The sequence below is a fragment of the Trachymyrmex septentrionalis genome, unplaced genomic scaffold (assembly GCF_001594115.1).
Source record: "Trachymyrmex septentrionalis isolate Tsep2-gDNA-1 unplaced genomic scaffold, Tsep1.0 scaffold111, whole genome shotgun sequence".
Taxonomy (NCBI): Eukaryota; Metazoa; Arthropoda; class Insecta; order Hymenoptera; family Formicidae; genus Trachymyrmex; species Trachymyrmex septentrionalis.
This window is the reverse complement of record NW_017304239.1, coordinates 17159-39264: the sequence shown is the minus strand read 5'-3', so window position 1 is coordinate 39264 and position 22106 is coordinate 17159. Positions and strand designations below refer to the sequence as shown.

The 22106-nt window shown below is 33.2% G+C and overlaps 1 protein-coding gene across 2 annotated transcripts in view; it reads left to right on the top strand.

The window, feature by feature from the left end:
- LOC108751395 (band 7 protein AGAP004871-like) overlaps positions 1–22106 on the top strand; it is a 143781-nt gene that overhangs the window by 119349 nt on the left and 2326 nt on the right. For both annotated transcript variants that reach the window (XM_018491549.1, XM_018491559.1), the window contains one exon: positions 21893–21975. In XM_018491549.1, the coding sequence (XP_018347051.1) occupies positions 21893–21975 (83 nt within the window). The remainder of the gene's footprint in view (positions 1–21892; positions 21976–22106) is intronic.

Genomic DNA, 22106 nt, shown 5'->3' with positions numbered 1-22106 from the left:
TTTATTAACGCATCCTGACAGATGAAAATGTGCCTCATCGCTGAAGAACACAAGCGCGTCATGAGGCAGGTTTTCGACAAAGGCTTCACAAGCCCTTTTTCGTGAATCGAAATCGCGTGTATTAAGTTTTTGCACCACTGCCAGTTTGTATGGATGAAATTGTAGGTCTTCATGAAGAATTCGTCTTACTGTGCGATCAGAAATCTCAAGAGCAACTGAATGTTTGCGTGCAGATCGCTTGGGGGATTTCGAAATCGCGTTCCGTACCTTCTCGACGTTCTCTGGAGTCCTGGTGGTTTTTGAGGGTCCTGGCTTTTTTTTACACACACTGCCAGTATCCATAAACGTGTCCATCCACTGAACAACCGATTTCCGATCAGGAACAGGACCTGCAGGCGCGATTTTAAATTTTTTTCTAAATGCACGCTGAGTTGCAATAATCGAACGATTGTTAGAAAAGTAAGTCGCCACGGCGAACGCACGCTCTTCTCTTGTCCACTGCATGGTCATTACTAAACTAACCGTACAAAAAACGTTAGGCTGCACCCTTTTAAATGCGCACACGTCCACTTTTGTAAGATTAATGGCCGCTGTGTGGCGCGCAATTCAAATAAGGAAGTTCCCGCGCCGCACCCTGTATAAGAGCAGGAAAGTTTGAAGAGAAACTAGGGGAGGGAGAAATGAGCGAGATAGGCAGAGAATGCTGGAAAGAAAGAAAAGAACGAGAGAATGAGGAGGGTGAATGGACTAAAGAAAGCATGGAGAGACAAAAATATATGTGGAGATGTGGGATAAGTGAGGAAGCACTAGAGGAGTTAGGGGAGAGAAAGTGGGAATGGATGTTGGAAAAAGACAGAGAAATAGATAGTCAGGAAAGAGGAATACGGATGGAAAAGTCGAAATCATGTAAAAGGTATAAAAGAATAAGGGTGGAAGGGATACTAAGGTATATAAAGAATGCTAAAAAGAATGAGGGAAAGAAAGTGAAAATGATAGCTAAGTGGAGATGCGGAAATGAGGAAGGGTGTAATAGATATTGGATGGGGGAATCGCATTTCATATGTAGGATATGTAGGAAGGGAAATGAGAGTTTGGAACATACAATATAATGAAAGAGTGTGAGGGTATGGAAAGAATGAAGGGGAGAGTAGAAGAAGTATTGAATGATGACGGTACAGGATATGTATGGATGAATAAGGTACAGAGAAAGAGAAGAGAAAGAAGTGTGCCAGAGAATGTTTAATAACACAGGAGGAAATCGCTGAAACGAGTGGAAGTAGATAGTCTAAGTTAGAGGCGTGGCAAGAACAGTAATTGTCATGTAATTGTAAGAAAGGAGGATGTATATATTCAGATAAATAACTAGATAAAATTAGAGGTAGTTTAGATTAGAGAGCGGAAGTCCATGTAATTATTATATGTAATCATTATCAATCAATAAATATTACTACATTTATTATTAAAACATTATTCATGTTGACATTGAACACTGGAATTAGCTGCTCTATGATAAAAATGAAATAAATAAATTTTATAAACGTAATAATATTTTTATTCGTGTTTTGTTTTTAGTTATCCAAAATATTTCGTACATTCTTTCATATACGTTGTCTGCTGGAAAAGTTTCTGCAATCTAGTATTTCCAGTGGCGCCTGGATGGCGCCAACGTTCTGCTACTATCATATCCGTAAAATTAAACGGTTTTAACCTATAATTCAATTGACAGTTTGTACCCAAGCCAATTAGTTTTGTTTGCATAGTATTTTAAAAGAAGTTATTTTGTAAGAAAATGGAAATTTCGCGTGAAAAATTTCGGACAATGATTTTTTACGATTACAAATGTAATCTAACTCCGAAACAATGCATCGATCGACTTCATTTGGCTTTTGGGGATAAAGCACTATCCAATAGGACTGTTTAATTGGTATGTCGAATTCCAGCGTGGATGTACCTTTCTTAGTGATGAATTCCGTGAAGATTGTCTATCCACGTCTGTTGTTGCCACTAATGTTAACGCTGTGCGTGAAATGATTGATGAGCGAGACCATCATATAACATACCGCGAGATTAAGGCATCCTTAGGCATTAACATGAATACAATACATACGATTTTGCATGATCACTTGAGCGTACGGAAACTTTGCAGTCGTTGGATCCCACACAATTTGACCGAAGCTTAAAAACAGGCTCATGTTAAATGGAGTAAAGAAATGCTCAAGAAATTCAACCGAGGTCGGTCAAATTTGGTCTACAACATCGTTATTGGGGACGAAACATGGATCTATTCGTATGTCCGAAAGTAAACAATAATCTACTGTTTGGGTATTTCAAAATGAACCGAAACCAACAAAAGTTGTTCGTTCACGCAGTGCTGTCAAGCAAATGATTGCTTGTTTCTTCGGTTATACTAGACATGTGACAATCGTGGCTTTAGAGAATCGAAGGATTGTAAATACTGATTGGTATATAACAATTTGTTTGTCAGAAGTCATAAATGAATTGCGTAGAACAAACCAAAATCGTCGCATCATCCTTTATCATAACAACGCCAGCTATCACACAGCACGTCAAACCGTTGATTTTTTATCCAGTAATAATGTCGAATTGATGACTCATTGTCCGTATTCATCTGATTTATCACCTAATGACTTCTTTTTGTTTCCAAACATTAAAAATAAGATGCATAGTGAGCGATTTGAGTCGCCTGAAGCAGCTGTTGAAACATTTCGTACAATAATTTCTGAGGTTACAGCCTTAGAGTGGAAAAAATGCTTCGAAAATTGGTTCGACAGTATGCAAAAATGTATTGATCTTAAAGGCGAATACTTCGAAAAATCATAAAGCCATTTATCGAATTTTACATGTTTTTTTTTCATATTGTTTGCAGAAACTTTTCCAGCAGCCTACGTATCTTCAAAAATATTTGACTAATTTTAGCAATTTAACAGTCACCATTGTTGTGATATTATTATTATTATTATTATCATTATTATTATTATTAATATTATGTAAACAAATTATTTCAATAGTCATTGCTGTACTGATACTACACTGTGACAAATTATGTGGTATTTGCCTTCATCGCTATTTCGCACAGTCAACGCGGTATGGGATGAATACATACGGATCGCGTATATAGAGACGATTTCGTTCATATCTAAAAAATGATTTTTCGGAACATGATTTTAATATACATCGTTATTTTCAGCGTAAAATACTCTTTAATTTTTGACATAAAATTAAAAAATTTTTAAAAATAAATGTAAGGATGGGGGTATACAATAAATAAATAATTAAAATAAATTTTTTTTATTATAGTTCTAAAGTACTCTTAAATTCATTCAATTTTTTTTGTAGAAAATTTTTTCTATCTCTTATAATTTCGAAAATATTCGCTTCGAAAGAAAAGACCGATTTTTTTCAAGAGCGGTTTTCATTCTTCTATGGTGCAACTCAGCAGATATAAAAAAATATGTATCTCTTATTTTTGTCCATAGAACTCAACATACTAAAAGCTTATTTAAATCGGAAGGAAACCGTTGGTGGTGTTCCCTTGTTAGTACAAAAGGTAGTCGAGTGAGAAGGTCCACAACAGACATCTACAATGACTGACTCCATGTAATTATGGATCGGTGACATTAGCGATTCATCCGGGAACAAAGAGAAGGACAATACTGACGGGAACATTTGGAAAGTATAAGCAGGATGGCCGAGTGTAGGGAAAATTTCTAGTTAAATTAAGTCTACTCAGTACGCGTCGCGGTGTAATAATAGATACGGCGTGATGATGCCTGTGCATGGCGATGCATGGACGAGAAAAGCAGGGAGAAGTCGCTAAAAGACGTTTTTAACGCGTGTATAATTCGTTACGGAAATAAAGTTTATGTATATCCATTTTTCAAAGAAGTGTGTGAATTATCCGTTCTTCCTATCCTTCGATACTTTCGAATTCCATATGTATGTATGTTTACACGGTCGGATCTTATCTCTTATAAATAAATATAAATTAATCTGGTAAAATAAAAAAATAATAACGAAAAAAAAAGTATTTTTGTTAGTCACATATCAACAAAATGAATGAAATTCTCCTGACCGATATCCTCATTTAAAAGTGAGATATTTCCCAATCGGACTCTAACGAAATATTCTAATCAGATTTTAATAATAACTGAGAAAAATCGATCGAATTCCTATTTAAATTTTAAAGCGAAATTATTTTAATTGTTAGAATATTGCACTTAAAATGTTTTCCGCTTAATTTCAGAGAATTCCTCTTGAGACCGTATATAAGAATAAAATCCTCTAACATTTAACAGATTCCGCTAATATGAAAATTATATTTTTTTTTTGGTTGGGCAGATTATCGAATAGATCAGGAGTTAAAGTTCAAAAGATTTTGAGCAGCTGATATTGGGGTTATCGCGTAAACTGATAATTTGCAAACTATGTGCCATCTGTCCAAGCGTTCTTTGGAAAAAGATACCGATTGCCGACCGGCGCTCGCTTTCGCTACAGCCGAGTCATTTTCTTATGTATTTGCGATTCGAGATGTTCGCTAATTGCAACGCAAAATAACTATAAAATTTTTGGTTAGAGATCTTTTTTACTGGGACCTTATGTCGCGCGCGAACCGACGTAATCTACCTTAGCAATTCATTTCATTTCTTGTCAGTATGCGAATTTTTTGTATATCGATTAACTGTATTTCTCGTTTAGTTGTGAAAAATTCGTTTTTCTTGTTCGATCATCTTGAGAGTTCAGATTTTATCAATATCTAATACGGCTATCTGATCAGCCCGTACACTAGACTCTATCTTTGTTTGTCATAGAATCTGAAAAACAAGTCCTACAGCCAGAGTGTTAAAACTATCTGTTACAATCGACATTTAAAAATACACTTATTATTTATATACACAAATATACACTTATTATTTTTCTTGTTAATTTCTGTTTTTACAGTCTGTCTCTCTTGTCCTCCGACACGCTTTCCTATAACGATTCTCTGTTACCGCCGCGAATTGTAATTGCGCGTGAATACAATCACAAAATAAGCGAAAATTAACGAAAGAGTAACTCTCGCGCGCAACTTGTGTTTGATGAAAAACTCTGATATTTTGCGAAAAGTTTATGTATTTGAAAAATTAATAGAGCACGCGACGAAGTTGTGCCATCAGTCGCAACCTACGGTCACAAGATTTAGAAAGAATTAGGAGATAGCTTTATTACTCGTATAATGGATAACATCGCACTTGTATAATAATTGAATCGTTCTAGAGCAAATTTTGAATATTTTCAATTCGTACCATCCAAGATTGAAATTCATCATAGAAATTTGAGATAGTTTTTGATATATACCGTAATCATATTTCTTAGATGTATGGTTGATAAAAGAAGCTAATAATATTATATTATATAATATAATATTATTAGCTTTTTACATGGATTACATGGATTAGTATCAAAAATCTACATTCTCGGGTTGATATCTAAATTATTTTTCTTGTCACTCATTGTACCTAAAGGTAGGAATTATAATTAGTCTAATAGAGTTGAGTGCTTTTTCTCTCGCATCCTAGATTCCATCAAGATAACTTTGATAAGATTATTAGAATTCTTTTGAATAATGGATAACCTGTCAATTTAATTTTTACCACCATCAAAAAAAGATTACACAAAAAAGTTGTTTTCAATTAAATTACATAATAAATACATCAATAACTAGCTCTGAAACTGTAATGACAGTAAAAAAAATATTATTTTGTACATCCTTCTGTAAGGGACCTACTGTTATCTTTGTCTATTTTATTTCCTGTTACACCCGCCTAATGGCGCTGTTACTTTTGCGCATTCCACGCATTATGTCGCTAGATGATGATTGGGCGACGCGCTGCTTAACCGACATGGCGCATGCGCTGTATGTTACGTGAGCCATGCGAGGCTCTGTATTGATCCCTTGAGTTATTCGAAGCGTGAGCGTTGAGTCACTAAAGCCAATATTCATAGTCTTATTTTAAAACCGTCTTAAGTAATGTCTTAAGATACTAATATGATTCTGATTGGTTCATGATATCTTAAGATTGTACTTATGATGGTCTTAAAAATAAGATTTGGCTATGAAGTGATCTGTCCTAAGTCGTATATCACGGTCCGATGTCGTGCAATAAACATGTTTGAAGTCAACTATACTTTATGTGCAGTCAGACTGACTTTAACCTTTTCTTGGAGAAATCAAGTTCCGTTACTTTAAAATACGAGTACCCTATAACTACGAGGGTCGTATGAAAAATTTTGAGTCTCAACATAAAGATGGTGTTATTTGTCAAAACTATTCTGATACTATAATCATACATGCTTTGAAAGATACTTGTGAAAATTGTAGCCATTGGGAACGCTCAGTTGTTGTTTGACAGTCATTTGTGCCAATCGTTTTTATAAAAATGGAAAAAATCGAATTAATATCGACGATCGCCATAACAAAAATTTACGAATTGCGATTCGAATTAATTAACTACCGTATTCACCGAATTTGATCCCCAACAATTTTTTCCTGTTTCCTAAACTCAAAGTTGGGCGAACGAAAACACTGACATCGATTGGCACAAATGACTCCCAAACAACAACTGAGCGTCCAAAATGGCTACAATTTTCACAGGTATCTTGCAAAACATATGATTGTAACATCAGAATTTTGATGTGTAATGCCATTTTGATGAGTAACACCTTGAAGAATTTACGTTTGAAACGTTAAAAGATGAACTTATTTGTCTGAAGCTCCATTTACAAGTTTCAGAGATGACTGTATTGATCGTCTTATGTCTTATTACTTCAAGCTCAAGAATCTCCAAATCATCCAACCAATACAAATTTAGTTTTCACGATTGATTCACCTCTGGGCCTGTATCTGAGCAAGTTAATTATGAAAATGTCTAGTCAGCGACTTATCAATTGAACTATTGCAGCAAATCATGCTAACAATGATGGAACAAATGTTATTGCTGATGAAGAAAAGTGCTAATAACCACTGCAATGGCTGACAATATTTTCAGTCCAGTCGCCTTTGCACATGCTGTTCCAATACATGACACATCATCACAGAGTTGGACATAATCAGATCGCTCGAGTACCAACCATGGCTGGCATTCCAACGGCTCAACTATTACACTATTGGTTTCTCAAATTCCTCCATTTGATGAGTTAAAAGATGAAGACGTTAAATCCTGGATTTACAGGGTTGATCTAGTAGCTAGCAGTCATTAGTGGCGTTAGCGAAAGCACTACATTATTGGCAGCAAGTAAGCTGTGCAAGTGTGCAAAAGATTGATACTTCATGAAGGAAGAACCATCTAATAATTCTTGGATCTCATTCAAAGAAGCCATTTCAAGATGGTTTAAACGATTGGTTCCCTTTCACGTCGCCATGCAAATGGTGAAAACAAGGAAGTGAACTAACCGAAGAATTATTCCTGCAGTATGCCATGCTGAAACTCTTTTATAATCTGAAGCTGCTCGAATGGGACAAGATCTAGTTGACCATAAATGATATCAATAGTGCGTCATTGAGTGCAACTGCTATAGCTTTGCGGGGGCCGTCTATCAATGAATTCTTGGATCAAATGTACAATATGAAATCACGTTCATTTGGTAAAATACAAAAGAAGATTTTGTTCCCCTTCTTAACAAGTAGGATAAACAAAAAGATTCTCCATCCTCACTGAAGAAACCCTGTTTTAAAAATAGAAAAGACTTGTTTTGCATCTATTGTAAAGCGAAAAGACACATCCAGGCTAACTGTTTCAAGCTTCGCTGCAAGGAACAAACTTCTTCGAATACAAGAATGTCTCCTCGATCAAAAATAGCAAAGGTGTTTTTCTACAGATTGAACGTGTGGCGACGGACCTACAAGGAAAGAGATCAGTAACTCAACTTCCGAAATTAATTATATTAATCAATGTCTATGTTTTGCATACTTTAGTCGATACGGGAAGTTCTGTTTCATTCATGTTGTTGTCTGTTCACAAATTGTTTTTTGGTCAAAATTTTAAATTTGTTGATAAAGCCTAATAAAGGTAATTATAAAACGTTGAGCGACGATATTAAGGTTATCGGTTTACACACTCTTGACATTAATTTGTTAGTATTGCCTGACGCGTAATTTAAATTGATTGTAAATAACGGAGGGGGGGGGGGAGGAAAGCAGAGGCTCTTAATTTGCTCGTATTGGGAAGAGATTTTTTATTTAACAATAAACTTACACTTTTGTATGATCCTCATCAAGGACATTGTAACAAATTGCAGCTTTTAAATGAAATAGCATCAATGGAAGTTTTAGAGGCAATGGATCATGAGACCGACAGAACACTTAGTTTTAGTATTGATTTTGATACCAATATTGATGAAAAGTTATAAGCTGTGATAGAGGAAGTTCAAAACATTTCTGTTGAGCTGATCAAAGACGACTATAGCATTAAAGTAATATTCAGGGGGAACACCACTGTGACGGATTAAAAAAAATCGATTTTTTTTTTGCATTTTTGTAATGCTTGGAGTCTTAAAGATATGTCTCTAAAATATTATTTTGAAATTTGTAATGGAACTATAGTAAATATGTGAATGAAATAGCACAGATCAGATGCCGGTGGTAGATCCAGCTGCGCGCTACCTGAAAACGCTCAGCAGTTCCCTTGATCTGCCTGAAGAGACTGATATTTATATAAACCGGTATTCTTTTGTTGTCTGTGTGCTTGTCTTTTATTACCTATACAAAGTGTCCCATTTTAATGTTTCATCCCAAAAAACTTTTTTAATTTTGATCTTATAAAAAAATATTTCAAACAAAAGTTATATGGCTTTGATGAGGACATAATATGGTGTTAAATTTTACAAAATCAACTCAAAATCTTAAAAATAAAAATAAACAATCCATGCAAGGCCAATAAGAGTCACTGGCTGATGAAAGTGCCAACGATTAAGTTCTATACCATTAATCGAATGTGTAGAATCTTTTTTATTTTGAACTTTTCGGTTCTCTTTGAAATTCTTCAGCAATACATATATCAATCATAATTCATTGAAATGGATCCTGATTAGACATATATAAAATTAAAATTGAGTCAATAAGAAAAAGCCATATCCAAGCAACTTACCTCAAACGGGAAGTTCAACATGTTTATGAAGCTTAGGAAGTTTATATTAACTAATCGATTATTGAAACAATTATCTCAGTTTTATACATACTAACGATTTATAAACCTTCCTCTCTGAGTAGTCAAAAGTGTTTAGCAAACAATTTATAATTGGAAAAGGACACACCGAAATACAAAACAATGAAGTCATAACTAACATTACAAAATTCCAGATGTAAATGTAAAGTCATAAATTATGTATATACAAGACATGAAAAATACATTAAACTCTTTATAAGTGATTTAGTTGGTCAATTCATATAACATCTTCGTATAGGCATAATGTAATCCTTCAGTGTCAGTAAATTCAAACTATTTTTTTGCATAAAAATGTGCACTTTTTCAGAGATTAGATGTTTATTTAAAGATCTCTCATGATCCAGAATTTGGACATTCCCCAATCAAAATCATAATTCAATTCAACTCTATAATTTAATAACAGATTGTGGAATTGGTATTCCAATTGTGATTACGGTGTTCAGTAATTCTAAAGTTCAATTTTCTACCAGATTGTCCTACGTAAGACGCGTCATAATCTTTGCATGTTATTTTGTATATAAGGTGTAGTAAAAAAAATCTATTATTTTTGCATTAAATTGAAGACTTTATTTAGCATAGTTAGAATGATCCGATTTAGGTCAAATATTCACCGTTTTGTTCGATAACTTGTTGCCAGTTTGAAGGTAATTTCATTATGCCTCTCTCATAGAAACCCTCGTCCCTATTGGCAAAAAACTGGGACAGTCGATTTTCACAAGCTTCTCTTGAGGCGAATTTTTCACCAGCAAAATCATTCGCCATAGACAGGAACAGGTGGTAATCACTTGGTGCCAGGTCCGGACTATAAGGTGGATGCATAAGAACCTCCCAACCAAGCTCCCGGAGCTTCTGGAGAGTCACTATCGATGTGTGTGGCCTGGCGTTGTCTTGATGGAACACAATTCCTCTCCTATTGGCCAAAGCTGGCCGCTTCTGGGCGATTGCTTCTTTCAGACGGTCCAATTGTTGACAGTACAGGTCCGAATTAAGAGTTTGGCCGTAGGGGAGCAGCTCATAGTAGATGATTCCCTGCCAATCCCACCAAACACACAGCAAAACCTTCCTGATCGTCAATCCTGGCTTGGCCACCGTTTGCGCCGGCTCATCGCGATTCGACCACGACCGTTTTCGCTTGACGTTGTCGTAAGTGACCCACTTTTCATCACCAGTAACCATTCGCTTCAGAAATGGGTCGATTTTGTTGCGATTCAGCAGCGATTCGCAGATGGAAATTCGGTCCATGAGGTTTTTTTGCGTTAACTCGTGTGGCACCCATACATCGAGCTTCTTTTTGTATCCAGCCTTATTTAAATGGTTCCAAACGGTTTTTTGTGCAATGTTTAGCTCCTGGGCAATCGAAACAGTGCTTACATGACGGTCGGACTCGACGATTTCCATTATTTTATTGACATTTTCGACAATTGGCCTTCCAGAACGTGATGCATCTTTGACATCAAAATTACCGGAACGGAATCGACGAAACCAAAATTGCGCGATATTGACTGTTACAGTATCAGGACCATAAACACTATTCACATTTTCAGCCGCCTGGCTTGCGTTTTCGTCTTTATCGAAGAAAACTGTAAAATATGGCGTATTTTCTCTTTGTTGGTGTCCATCTTTGACACGCGCTCAAACAATACTAACTCAAGCAATGACAAAACTGTCTGAGAAGTTTTTTTAGTACGAATTCTTATCTTTCTAACGCCATTGGCGTAACCCGATCGCACTTATACAACGCGAGATACAGATTACTAAAGCCATCTATTGGAAAAATAATAGATTTCTTTTTACTACACCTAATATTACATTTTTATTCTGATTTTTGAGGGAGGACCTCCTTCTGGACCTTAATGAATCTACTGAATTTGTTGTTACTGTGAAATGCTGGTTTTAAGTTTTCTTTTTTACAAATTGTTAGAAATTTATCTGATGTGGTATTTGTGTAAGGAATTAAAAACCAAGGAGTTCTTTTTATATTTTTCGAATTGTCGTTGTTAGACATGGAATCTTGTTCAACATGAATACATCTAGAAGATACAAATTTTAATCTTGTAGAAATGGTGTCAAAAATAAATTTCATTGGGTAATTATTCCTTAAAAATGTTGATTAATAATCTAATGTTTTTTTGATAAAATTTTTATTCAGATAAATAGCTCTATTAATCTTTCCAAATATTATTCCTTTTTTCTGTGATATTGGATGTTCAGATAAAAAATTTAGGTAACGTCCTGAAAAAATAAGTTTATGATACCAGTCAAATTCTAAGTAATCATAATTCTTAATTAGAGTCACATCCAAAAAATTAATCCTTCCCCCCATTTTCCAATGTGAACTATAACTTAGTATGAAAATGAATTGAAAACGGTCAAAATGTTTTCTACTGAATCAATTAGAGCTGCCATCAATATAATCTACATATCTAATATAAAATGATAATGCGATTTCCAGAACATCTAACACTTCTGTCTTCAAATCCTGCAGAACAAGATCCGCAATAATTTGAGAAAGAGGTGACCCATGAGAGTACCAAAATTTTATTGATAATATTCATTATTAAAACAAAAGAATGTAAAATCTAAAACAAAAGATACAACCCCAATGAACTCCTTTTTAGGTATGCTAATCACCTTCTCAATTTTATCCCATCTTTTCTCTACACTTTTGACCGCCAATTCAATCGGAACTTTTGTGAAATCACATCCAATGATATTAGAGAGAATTCACTCCAACTTGAATGCTTCTTAATTTTTCCACAACTTTGGAAACTATTGTCTATTTTACTAAAAAAACCTATCAATTTTTGGAGATCACATCATGTAAGAATGAAGCCCAAAAATGAGATTATAATTCTAAACGGTATCCTCTCTTTATGTATTTTCGGTAATGCGTATGCTCTTGATAAAATCCCATCACTAGTCGTCAATTTTTTGTAAGTTGATTCTGAGATGTAATTTTTCATCTTCCATTTTTTTAATAATTCCTGAACATTTCTTGATAATTTATTAAGAGGATTTTTTGCTAATTTTGTATACGTATTTAGATACGCTTGACATTTGTGTGATTTTCTCTATGTAATTATTTCTGTCCAATGCTACTATTATATTTTCTTTGCCTACCTTCATAAAAATTATTTTAGGATTGTTTTTTATGAATTTAACAAAGTAATTGACCAAAAAAGAGATTCTTTTTGTAATAGAATTTGAGTATCGATGAGGATAAGAATTTTCTCTTAATATTGAAATTTCTAAATTTATAATTCTCAGGATGTTCGCTGATTTCAAAAATCTAAAATTGTTTTCAATATTCTTAATGAACTCTATTAATGTGTTCTTCCGGTAGAATAAAGGTAAGGAGAAATTTTTGCCTAGTTGTACAATTGGACTTTTTTGGAAATATTTACACCAGACAAATTAATAAACCATCCCTCCCTCAAACTAATCAACGATGACTATTCCGTTAGCTCATGGTGCAGCCACGACAATTAAACGGTGTTGAATGTTACATGGACGTAGAAAATCTGCAAATTCAGATGAGATAAAGACGGTCTGAGACCATCTTTTTCAAAATTGACAAAAGTATTGAAAAGAGGAATCAGATGCTTAATTATTTTACAAATCGGTGGACTTCACCGTAGATAATTACGTAAATCGAGTGAATAAATCTATAACTATCAATATGTACTTTAAAGGATTCTAATAAGGGATCAAAATGAACAATACTAAAGGAAGTATCAGACATAGGAGTAGTTTACAGTTCTCCTTAGTGTTAGTAGAAGCGTTAGCCACGATATACGTAAGGCAATTCTCTATATATCTTTTAATTCTACGACGTATCGATTTAAACCAATAATTAGCGTTAATACCGTAAAATGTTTTATTGCTGCCGCAGTGCGCCGCATCGTCGTGATATATTCGTAACAAACTATACACCATAGTTTCAGGTACTACAAATTTAGGACAACTAGAATCTTTTCGGTAAACGAGATAGGTAAAGATTTTTTATACTCGACTTCTTCGAGGCGATGTCGTAAATATTCGGATCAGCTAATTACCGATATTGTAACTCTCTTTCGATTGTTACAGATTCTACAGCCGCAACTATCCGGTTCAAAGCATCGACATGCGCCATTTTTTTATCACTACAATGTTCAATCTTGAAAATGTAATTCTGTAACCTAAGAATCCAATCAGTCGGGCCATATGCGGATTAATACGAGGGCAAGTCAATAAGTTTTTAGAAAAACATAGTAAAACACATTTTTTTTTTGATCGATTTATATTTATTTTTTAACATAGTCTCCTTTCAACTCGATATATTTGATTCAACGATTCTTTAACTTTTTCAAGCCATCCAAATAATATGATTTGTCCAATCCTTCAAAATAAGTTTCTGTTTCGGCGATGAGCTGCTCTCTGGTGGTGAATCTCTTTCCTCCGACCCATTTTTTCAGGTTTGGAAACAGAAAATAATCGCAGGGTGCTAAATCTGGCAAATATGCTGGATGGGAAAGCAATTCGTAGCGGAATTCGTTGAATTTGGCCATCGGTGCCGGGCACGTGTAAACCCGTGCATTGTCTTGATGGAAGAGCACTTTCTTCTTCGCCAAAGGGGCATATTTTTTCTTTAAAATGTTATTGAAACGGTCCAATAAGGCTGCCTAGTAATCGCCATTGATCGTTTGCTTCGACGGAAGGTAATCGATATGAATTTATACCGCGTGCATCTCAAAAAACCATCACCTTTCCGGCCGACTTACGGTCTTCGCTTTCTTCGGAGCTGGTTCATCCGGTGAAGTCCATTGTTTTGACTGTTCCTTTGTCTCGGGTGTAAAGTAATGGATCCATGTTTCGTCCACAGTAATGAATCTACGCAAAAATTCATCTGGATTACGTTAAAACATCTCCAAACATTGTTTTGAAATCGGTCGCGCTTATGGTCCACAGTGAGCAAACGCGGCACCCATCTTGCCACCCGATAGCTTTTTTATACCCAATTGTTCATGCAAAATTGAAATCACTGTGCCATGTGATATGCCTGTGGCCTCAACAAGTTCGCGCACTTTCACTCGTCAATCAGGCAAAACAATATCGTGGACTTTATCGATGATTTCTGGTGTAACAGCCTCAATTGAATGTCCCGAACGAGATGCATCACATGTGGTACGATCACGTTTAAATTTATTCACTCAATTGTATACAGCAAACGCTGGCGCAGATGTGCTATAAACATTATCCAACTCGGCTTTGATTTCTTTCGGCGTTAAATCTTTCATATGTATATATTTGATCACTGAACTCGTTTTTTTCCATTTTGCAAAAAATAGGAGTTCGCTTTAATCGTCTACAGAAATGAAATCACGTGATGAATTCCGCTCAGAATTTGACGTAATTAGCGAAAAATGCTACTTGTCAAAAAGTGCCCTCTGGCAGATTTTCTAAGAACTTATTGACTTGCCCTCGTATTAGTTTTAATGACAGCATATACCAAAGCGTTAACTACTTTAAACTCGACATTAGCTAGATAGTAGTAGATAAACCTTACGATAGCTGTAACAAGCATTTCAATTCAAATGAATATCTGCTTTCTGCTTCATTAGTGGAATGGCTATAATAGCAACAAGAGCTAGAGCTCCTGAATTTTGTTTCTGTAAAAATCACAGCTGTAGCGATAGCGCTTGTATCCGTATGAAATTCAGTAGACAGATTATGCCGGAAGAGTCTCAAAACCGGATAGGAAATGAGTTCAGATTTCAATAATTCAAAAGTTTTTAAGCAGTCGTCGAAGTTAAATTCAGCATTTTTTTAAAGAAAATTATGCAATGATTTGGTTCTGGCTGCAAAGTCTGCAACAAATTTTCTAAAATAATTAAGCGAGACTTAAAAATCATTGCAACTGTGTGATAATGGAAGACTCGGAGAAACGTTTAACAATTTCTACAGGTCGATTGCTAAGGATAATACTATTTTCGGAAATCATATATCCTAAATATTCAACGGACCGTTTCAGGAATTGACATTTAGTAAAGTTTAATATGAAATCATACTGCTTGAACAGCAACATTGTTTGTTTTAGCGCTTCTAGATTCTCTTCAATGGTTTTAGAAGGAGTAAGGATGTCTCATCTAAATATATTAAAACCTTATCTGCCTTATCAATATGAAATCAATTTTCTTTTGTGTGGCCAAAGCCTCACAACCAAAAGGCATTTGTAGATACTCAAATTGTCCATCGGAAGTAATAAAAGCGAAGTATTTATTACTTCCTACTTTCCAGATGGATCTTAATTAAATGAAACCCATCTTTCAAATCAAGCAAAGTAAAGATTATTTTTGCCAACTCTCGACAAATGATATTCGATAACCGAGAATAGGTTTTTTTGTTTGATCATTGAGAAATCAACACAAAGTCTCCGTCGACCATCCTTTTTCTTTATTAAAACTACTCGTGCGCAATAAAGAGAGGTACTAAGCTTAATAACCTTGCAAGCCAAAAAATCATCGGTGATTTTTCTTAAATTTCTAAACGCTCAGCATGCGCAAATCAGCGCGTAAACGAACTCGTTTCTTAACGGGAAACACCATTGTGACGGCCGAAAAAAAGGCTATTTTCGAATTTTTTGTGAAAACTAATAGCTTGTATGAATTATTGTCTTTATATATTCAAAGTACATACATTTACGAAGTTATTACAAAAAATTCATTAAATAATATTAATATTTCTAGCTTCAGTGCTCATTGAGCACCTTATTTGGAAAAACATGGGTTCACGAGCGCTCATGCTGCGTCTGAATGAGAGCTCTAAAGTAAATTTTTTTTTATTTTAAAGTATATGTAGTTAAATATTTATTTTTTGATAAAATAATTTTAGACAGAAAGGCACTATTTAAAAAAAAAAGTTGCAATTTTGCAAAAAAAAATCTTTACTTTTTTTATTATTTTTCAAAAACTAATAATCCGATTGAAAAATTTGTATACTGAACTGAAGACATTGTTATAAAATTCTGTTCAAAATTCAAGTCATTCGGATAAAAATTGACCAAGATATGCGAGCGCCCAGTTATGAAAACGTGATTTCGAGAAAAACGTGTTTAAAGTTTTATAACCGATTAGTTTATGTAAAACAATAAAATTTCGTAATAAACTAAAGTGTGTTCAATCCGAGGCATATGAAAAGCCTTCTGTTACAAGAACAACTTTTTCGGTCTTATTTCTGCTTTGTTTTCTTCGCAATTCCTTTCCTCACGCCGTTTGCACTCAGAGATTTGCAAGTGAAAGCCGTTGATTATCCTTATTGTCGCAAATTGTGATGCTGAAAGTCCAATTCTAACTTCCAGCAGCTCCATTATTTTTAATACATCGGTATATCCGTTATTAAAAATAATAATGTATGCAGCGATTTCTACAATTGTAGTTCTACTTGATGTTGTTTTTTAGATCAATGCTCCAAATTATATTGATAAAACTTTTATTATTATTTTGAGTAAAACCACTCAAGCATTTTCCAAGTAACCTTTTGTAAATAAAAAAAAACTTTTATAAATGAGAGTGATTGCATCGATAACAGTATCTGGAAGCGATGCTTTGTGTGTATAATCGCTTTGTCTTACAACTTTTGCTTGCTGCTAAATGCATCAAGAATCTAGTCCTTCCGGGCAATAATCTTGTTTCAAATTGTTGTCGTATGAATTCTTGTGATACAGAATAGTTGTGTTATACATTTTATCCATAGAATTCTGATGTCTGCGAATGGCTAGCCCATAAAAAATACTTAAATTATTAATTAATTTTGTCGTAAGTTTTCCTTTGCCTCCTAGTCCTTAATTTTTTTTTTGTATTCACGTAGCCTTGCGCCCATTCTTTTTTGTACGTGGTTAATGCATTTTTTTTTATTACATTACTTTATTACATTACTTTATTACATTATTACAGGGTACGACATCGAATCGACAATTGTTTTGTAAATTTTGCTATCACTGTAAAATTTATATCGAACACCGTAAAGATCTTCGGATCTTAAGAGCATTTCGCGAATCCCATCGACCTCCATTTTTCCAGAGGAGCATTCATGATTTGCCATGCATATATCTTTATAAGATTGTATCTAATCTTCGTATTCTGTAGTGTCACTTTATTTTTCCCAAAAAGCGCAGGCTTTACAATAGGAAGATTTTACAAAATTATATCGAGTACTCTATTTGTATAATAATCGATAAAAGATGAACACGCTGTACCAATGAAGAAAACCCCTTTTTTCCAATTTACGTCTCTAAATACTCTAAGTTCTGTAGCCTCTTGAACATTTAATGCTTCTAAAGTTTTCTGTAGCCTTTTGAACATTGAATGCTTCTAAAAGTTTTTTTATCTTGTGCACTAGCTTTTGATGAAATATTACAAATCAATTTTGCAGCAATGTGGATTTGTTTCACGATAGAGTCATAGAAAGACTGAAAGATAGGTCCAGGCATCCATTAATCCACAAAACTTTTTTGCTTCATTTAAACCGATTCCCAATAATCTCATTGTAAATATAAATCTTTTGTTTTATTTCGTATGTATTAGAAATCAAAGAACACGAATCAATATATTTTTTACATTGGATTACACTGCTTATATTTTATAATTAACTTGAACCCGAAGCCACGTATACTCGTTTCTTGAAATTCTATGTCTATCTCTTTTATACGTTTTACAACAAAGAAATTCTGTCATAACGGGAAAAACCGAAAAAAAATTTTTTAGGATTTAAAATTATTGTATTCTACAATGCAATATAAATTATTGTATTCTACAATACAATACAATATTGTTGGGTCGATATCAATATCAACGGTTTTCAACTTTTTAGCTGACGTGCTTGCGTTGTCTACATTTTTCTCTATTTCAAAGCGATTCAGAAGACGTTTCGATTTTTTATTGTCTTTAATTGGTCTCGGAATAGATTATTTCTTGCCTTTTCGATCCATCTTTAAATAAAATGCATATATCTAATAAACCAAATAAATAACTCTTAGATATTAAAAATTTGCTACAAACCTTGCGCCTCGAAGGTTGCCGAAAGACTTCTACAAGGTTGACACTACTTAATGGTTGTCTCAACAAAAAAAATATATATGTATACCATATACTTTATACAAGGTGTCCCATTTTAATGTCCCACCCCAAATAACTTTTTTATTTTTAATCTTAGAAAAAAATATTTCAGAAAAAGTTGTGTGACTTTCAGGGGGACATAAGATGGTGTCATTAGTTTGACCTTGAATAATTGTTTGAAGGTCACTTTAAGGCTTATAATAGCAGTTAAAAAAATAAATGATAAAAGATAATTACAATTTTAATGTAATTAATGAATTTAATCTCTGAATGTTTTTTTTTACACTAAATAAAAATAGAGTTTACTTGTTTATTTCTTTTTTCTTTTTCATAATACAAGTCTTATAAATCTAAATTAATTTATCTTAAACCTAATAGCTTGCACAACTTTCGTAACTTATACGACTAAACTTTAACCTAATTAAAAATATTCCTATGCTAAATACTTTTGCTTTCATGGAAATGTTTTTCATTTTTCTTATTTATATTCATGTTTTTAGCACTATGTTATACCATGATCTAGTAGCTCCAAGTGTCTACTTCTTTAACTTTTTGAGGTAACACTTAAATGGACAAGGTAACGTAATTATGAATTGTATTCTTTACTTAATTTGATATGGGATTTAAATTGGCGCTAGTTATAAAATCTTTTATATGAATAATACATATCATTAAAGTTGATATTATTTATTTAATTTGGTATCCGAATTACATGGAATTTAACTTCGTGCCAATTGTTAATATCAAATCTTTTTTACGAATAATATATAAAATTATGTGGAATTTAACTTGACAGTTTTGTTGATATCAAATCTTTTATACAAATGATACATATCATTAGAGTTAAGTAAAAAGGTAGTACCACTTGCGTTTTACTTTTTAATTTGGTAGAATTTAACTTGATTAGTTAAGCTTGTAGTATCTGAGTTTTAATTTTTTATTTGATACATTAATTTTTTCAAGAAGTAGTAATTTTTGACGGAAAATTAAAGTTGTTATTACTTGGGTTGTAATAAAAATTTTAAAAAATCTTTAATAAGAATATCTTTAAAGAAAAATTAAAACTACTATTAATCGAGTTGGATACTTGAGTTTTCGAGAAGCACATTTTCTTAGGGCCTTTTTTACCTTTTTCTACTGATTCTATTAAACAGTAAACACGATTAGTCAGTTCCACGGCCAATTAAATAATTAGCGTTGGTGAAATCAGCCCAAATGATTTACGAAAAACACGCACTCTTAACGTTTTTTTTACCTTTTTTAAAAAAGGTAAAACGCTGCGCGTATGTTAGCGCTGAGATACTACCAGTATCTCCAGATTTAGATGACTATTAGCGAACAGAACCTTAAGGCGGCATAAGACTCTTTCGGTTTAAAAAAAATCAAAAAAATTTTTTTTGCATACTTTAAATACTTTATGTCTTAAGAATGTTATCTTAAAACCGTTTTTTAAAATTCAAAATAGTTTAAAAGTTATAGCATTAGACGCGCGGTACATAGGCGTCTGTAGCCTTCTGCGTTGTAGCGCGCAGGTATTTAGAAACACGACTGCCCTTCTAAAATCACTTGTTTGTTACAGAAGAACTTATTTATGGCTTATAAGTTTCTTGTTCTATCAATAGCAGTCGTTATGAGTTTATGATGTAATCATACACACTCGTTATAAGTTTATGGTATAATCATATACACATATGACATAATCATATATTTTGTCTATGGATACAATCATATAATACATTTTTTATTATAAACAGTTTATTATAAGCTGTTTCAGACGCTCATTAGTTGCAATGTAACGTTTTCTTTGCACACGTTAAATTGTTTTTTATGATAAATTGATCGAAAGACTCCCATGAAGCTCATTGCAGTAATGAGTATCGTAAAGATGTGCAGTGTCAACGAAAATTTTCTGTCAATCAATGGGACAAAGAAAAAAAAGAATTTACTGCAAAAGTCACGAAAAAATTGGAAAATTGTTCTAACTTGTCGGTATCCTCAATCTGAAACAACTAATCCCCCCAAATTCTCCCAAATCTTAAAAAACTGTAATAAACTTATTGCGAAAAATATTGCCTCGGCCGGGAGTCGAACCCGGATCTCTTACATTCCGTGTGAGCGTCCTGAGCCTTTAGACTACCGAGACCTTAGCAACACTCTTCGCAATAACCGATATATATAGTGAGTTACGCATGTATAGGCGAGCGTATTCTAAACAATATGATTGGAAACAAGACTGTCTATATAAATATTAAGACTTTAAATACAAAGCGCCTTTTCGGTCGAGTGTTAAGATGTTGAACTACTATCTAATATACATTCAATTAAATTGAATTAATATTTCAGAAATAAATATATTTTAAATAATAACTTTTTGAAAATGAATAAAATACGTGTTAATAAATGTAAACTATCATAAATGTTAATTTTATTTAAAATTATGCTTTCAGTTTGCTAACAAGTTGTGTATCGGTTTTTTTTTATTGATTTTGTTACGTAACAAAAAATATTGTGTATTCGTATTGGACCAGTCACATATTTATTAATAGTTTGTGTTGAATTTTTTAACATATTCGAGTTGTGTTAATTTTACATAATGTGGTTATGTCGTTCAAAGATATTATGTTAAATTAATATATTTCTTACATTAGTATCAAAATGACACTTTATGAGTAAATGAACAAATAATATAAAACTATTATACTTTTTTTTTAAAACAAATTCTAAGATAAGTATGAAATATGCGTAATTATGCAGAATATGGCCTTTTATATGAATTTCGACGTATTTCGACTGTTGATAATAGTCTTTGTTATGACTCAAATAGTGATAATAAATCAGGGAAGGTCAAACAATAAGAAACAAAAATTTTCTTTAAGAACGTTACATATAGTAGCGCATAGAAGCGCATGACATTCCACGACTCTCACCCCACCTCCCTCTTGCTACTGAGGGCACGACTTTAGAATGTTAACATTATTACTCAGTATATAAATAGGAGTACTCGTATATGTGTATATATTTTTCGACCTCTCCTCATTTTAGCACTATTTGAATTATAACAAAGATTATTATCAACGTTGCAGCTAAAAATATTGAAATTAGGAAAAGGCCATGTTCTGCACAATTACCAAAAGATGTGTTAATTTAACATATCATAAATGTTAATTATACTAAAGAAATATACTTGAAGAAATATTTGTATACAAACTATTAGCATTATCTTTTTTGTGATAATTTTATTTATACAATATTTGTGTTTTCCAACATATTCATTTTATGTTAAATATTACAAAAAAAAAATTTGAGTGGACCGTTTGAGATATGTAAAACGTGTTATATTCAACAAATTTTTCAACTATGTACGCTGTTATATTATGAGAAAAAATTTGAAATTTTTGGTACTTGCTATGTAACTAAAATTGAAAATGATAGAACTAGATAATTTGAGTCGTGTTTACGATATTTTTTACAGCCCATTTTATTTTAAATATGTTATGCAACGCATATGAGCGCTTCAATATGTTACGTACAATTTATTATTGATTAAACATCAAAGTAACTAAACGTATTTACTTATAGGAATCTTTTTCATCCTGCCCTGCGTGGACAATTACGCCCGCGTTGATTTGCGAACGCGGACATACGACGTACCCCCGCAAGAGGTAATTGTACGCAATCCTTATTATAATAATCGTAACTTGAATTTAGATATTATATTCTTATTAATGTAATTCTTTAGGAAATATATTAAGTATAGAATATCGATAATATAAATTTATTTATTTAATATTAT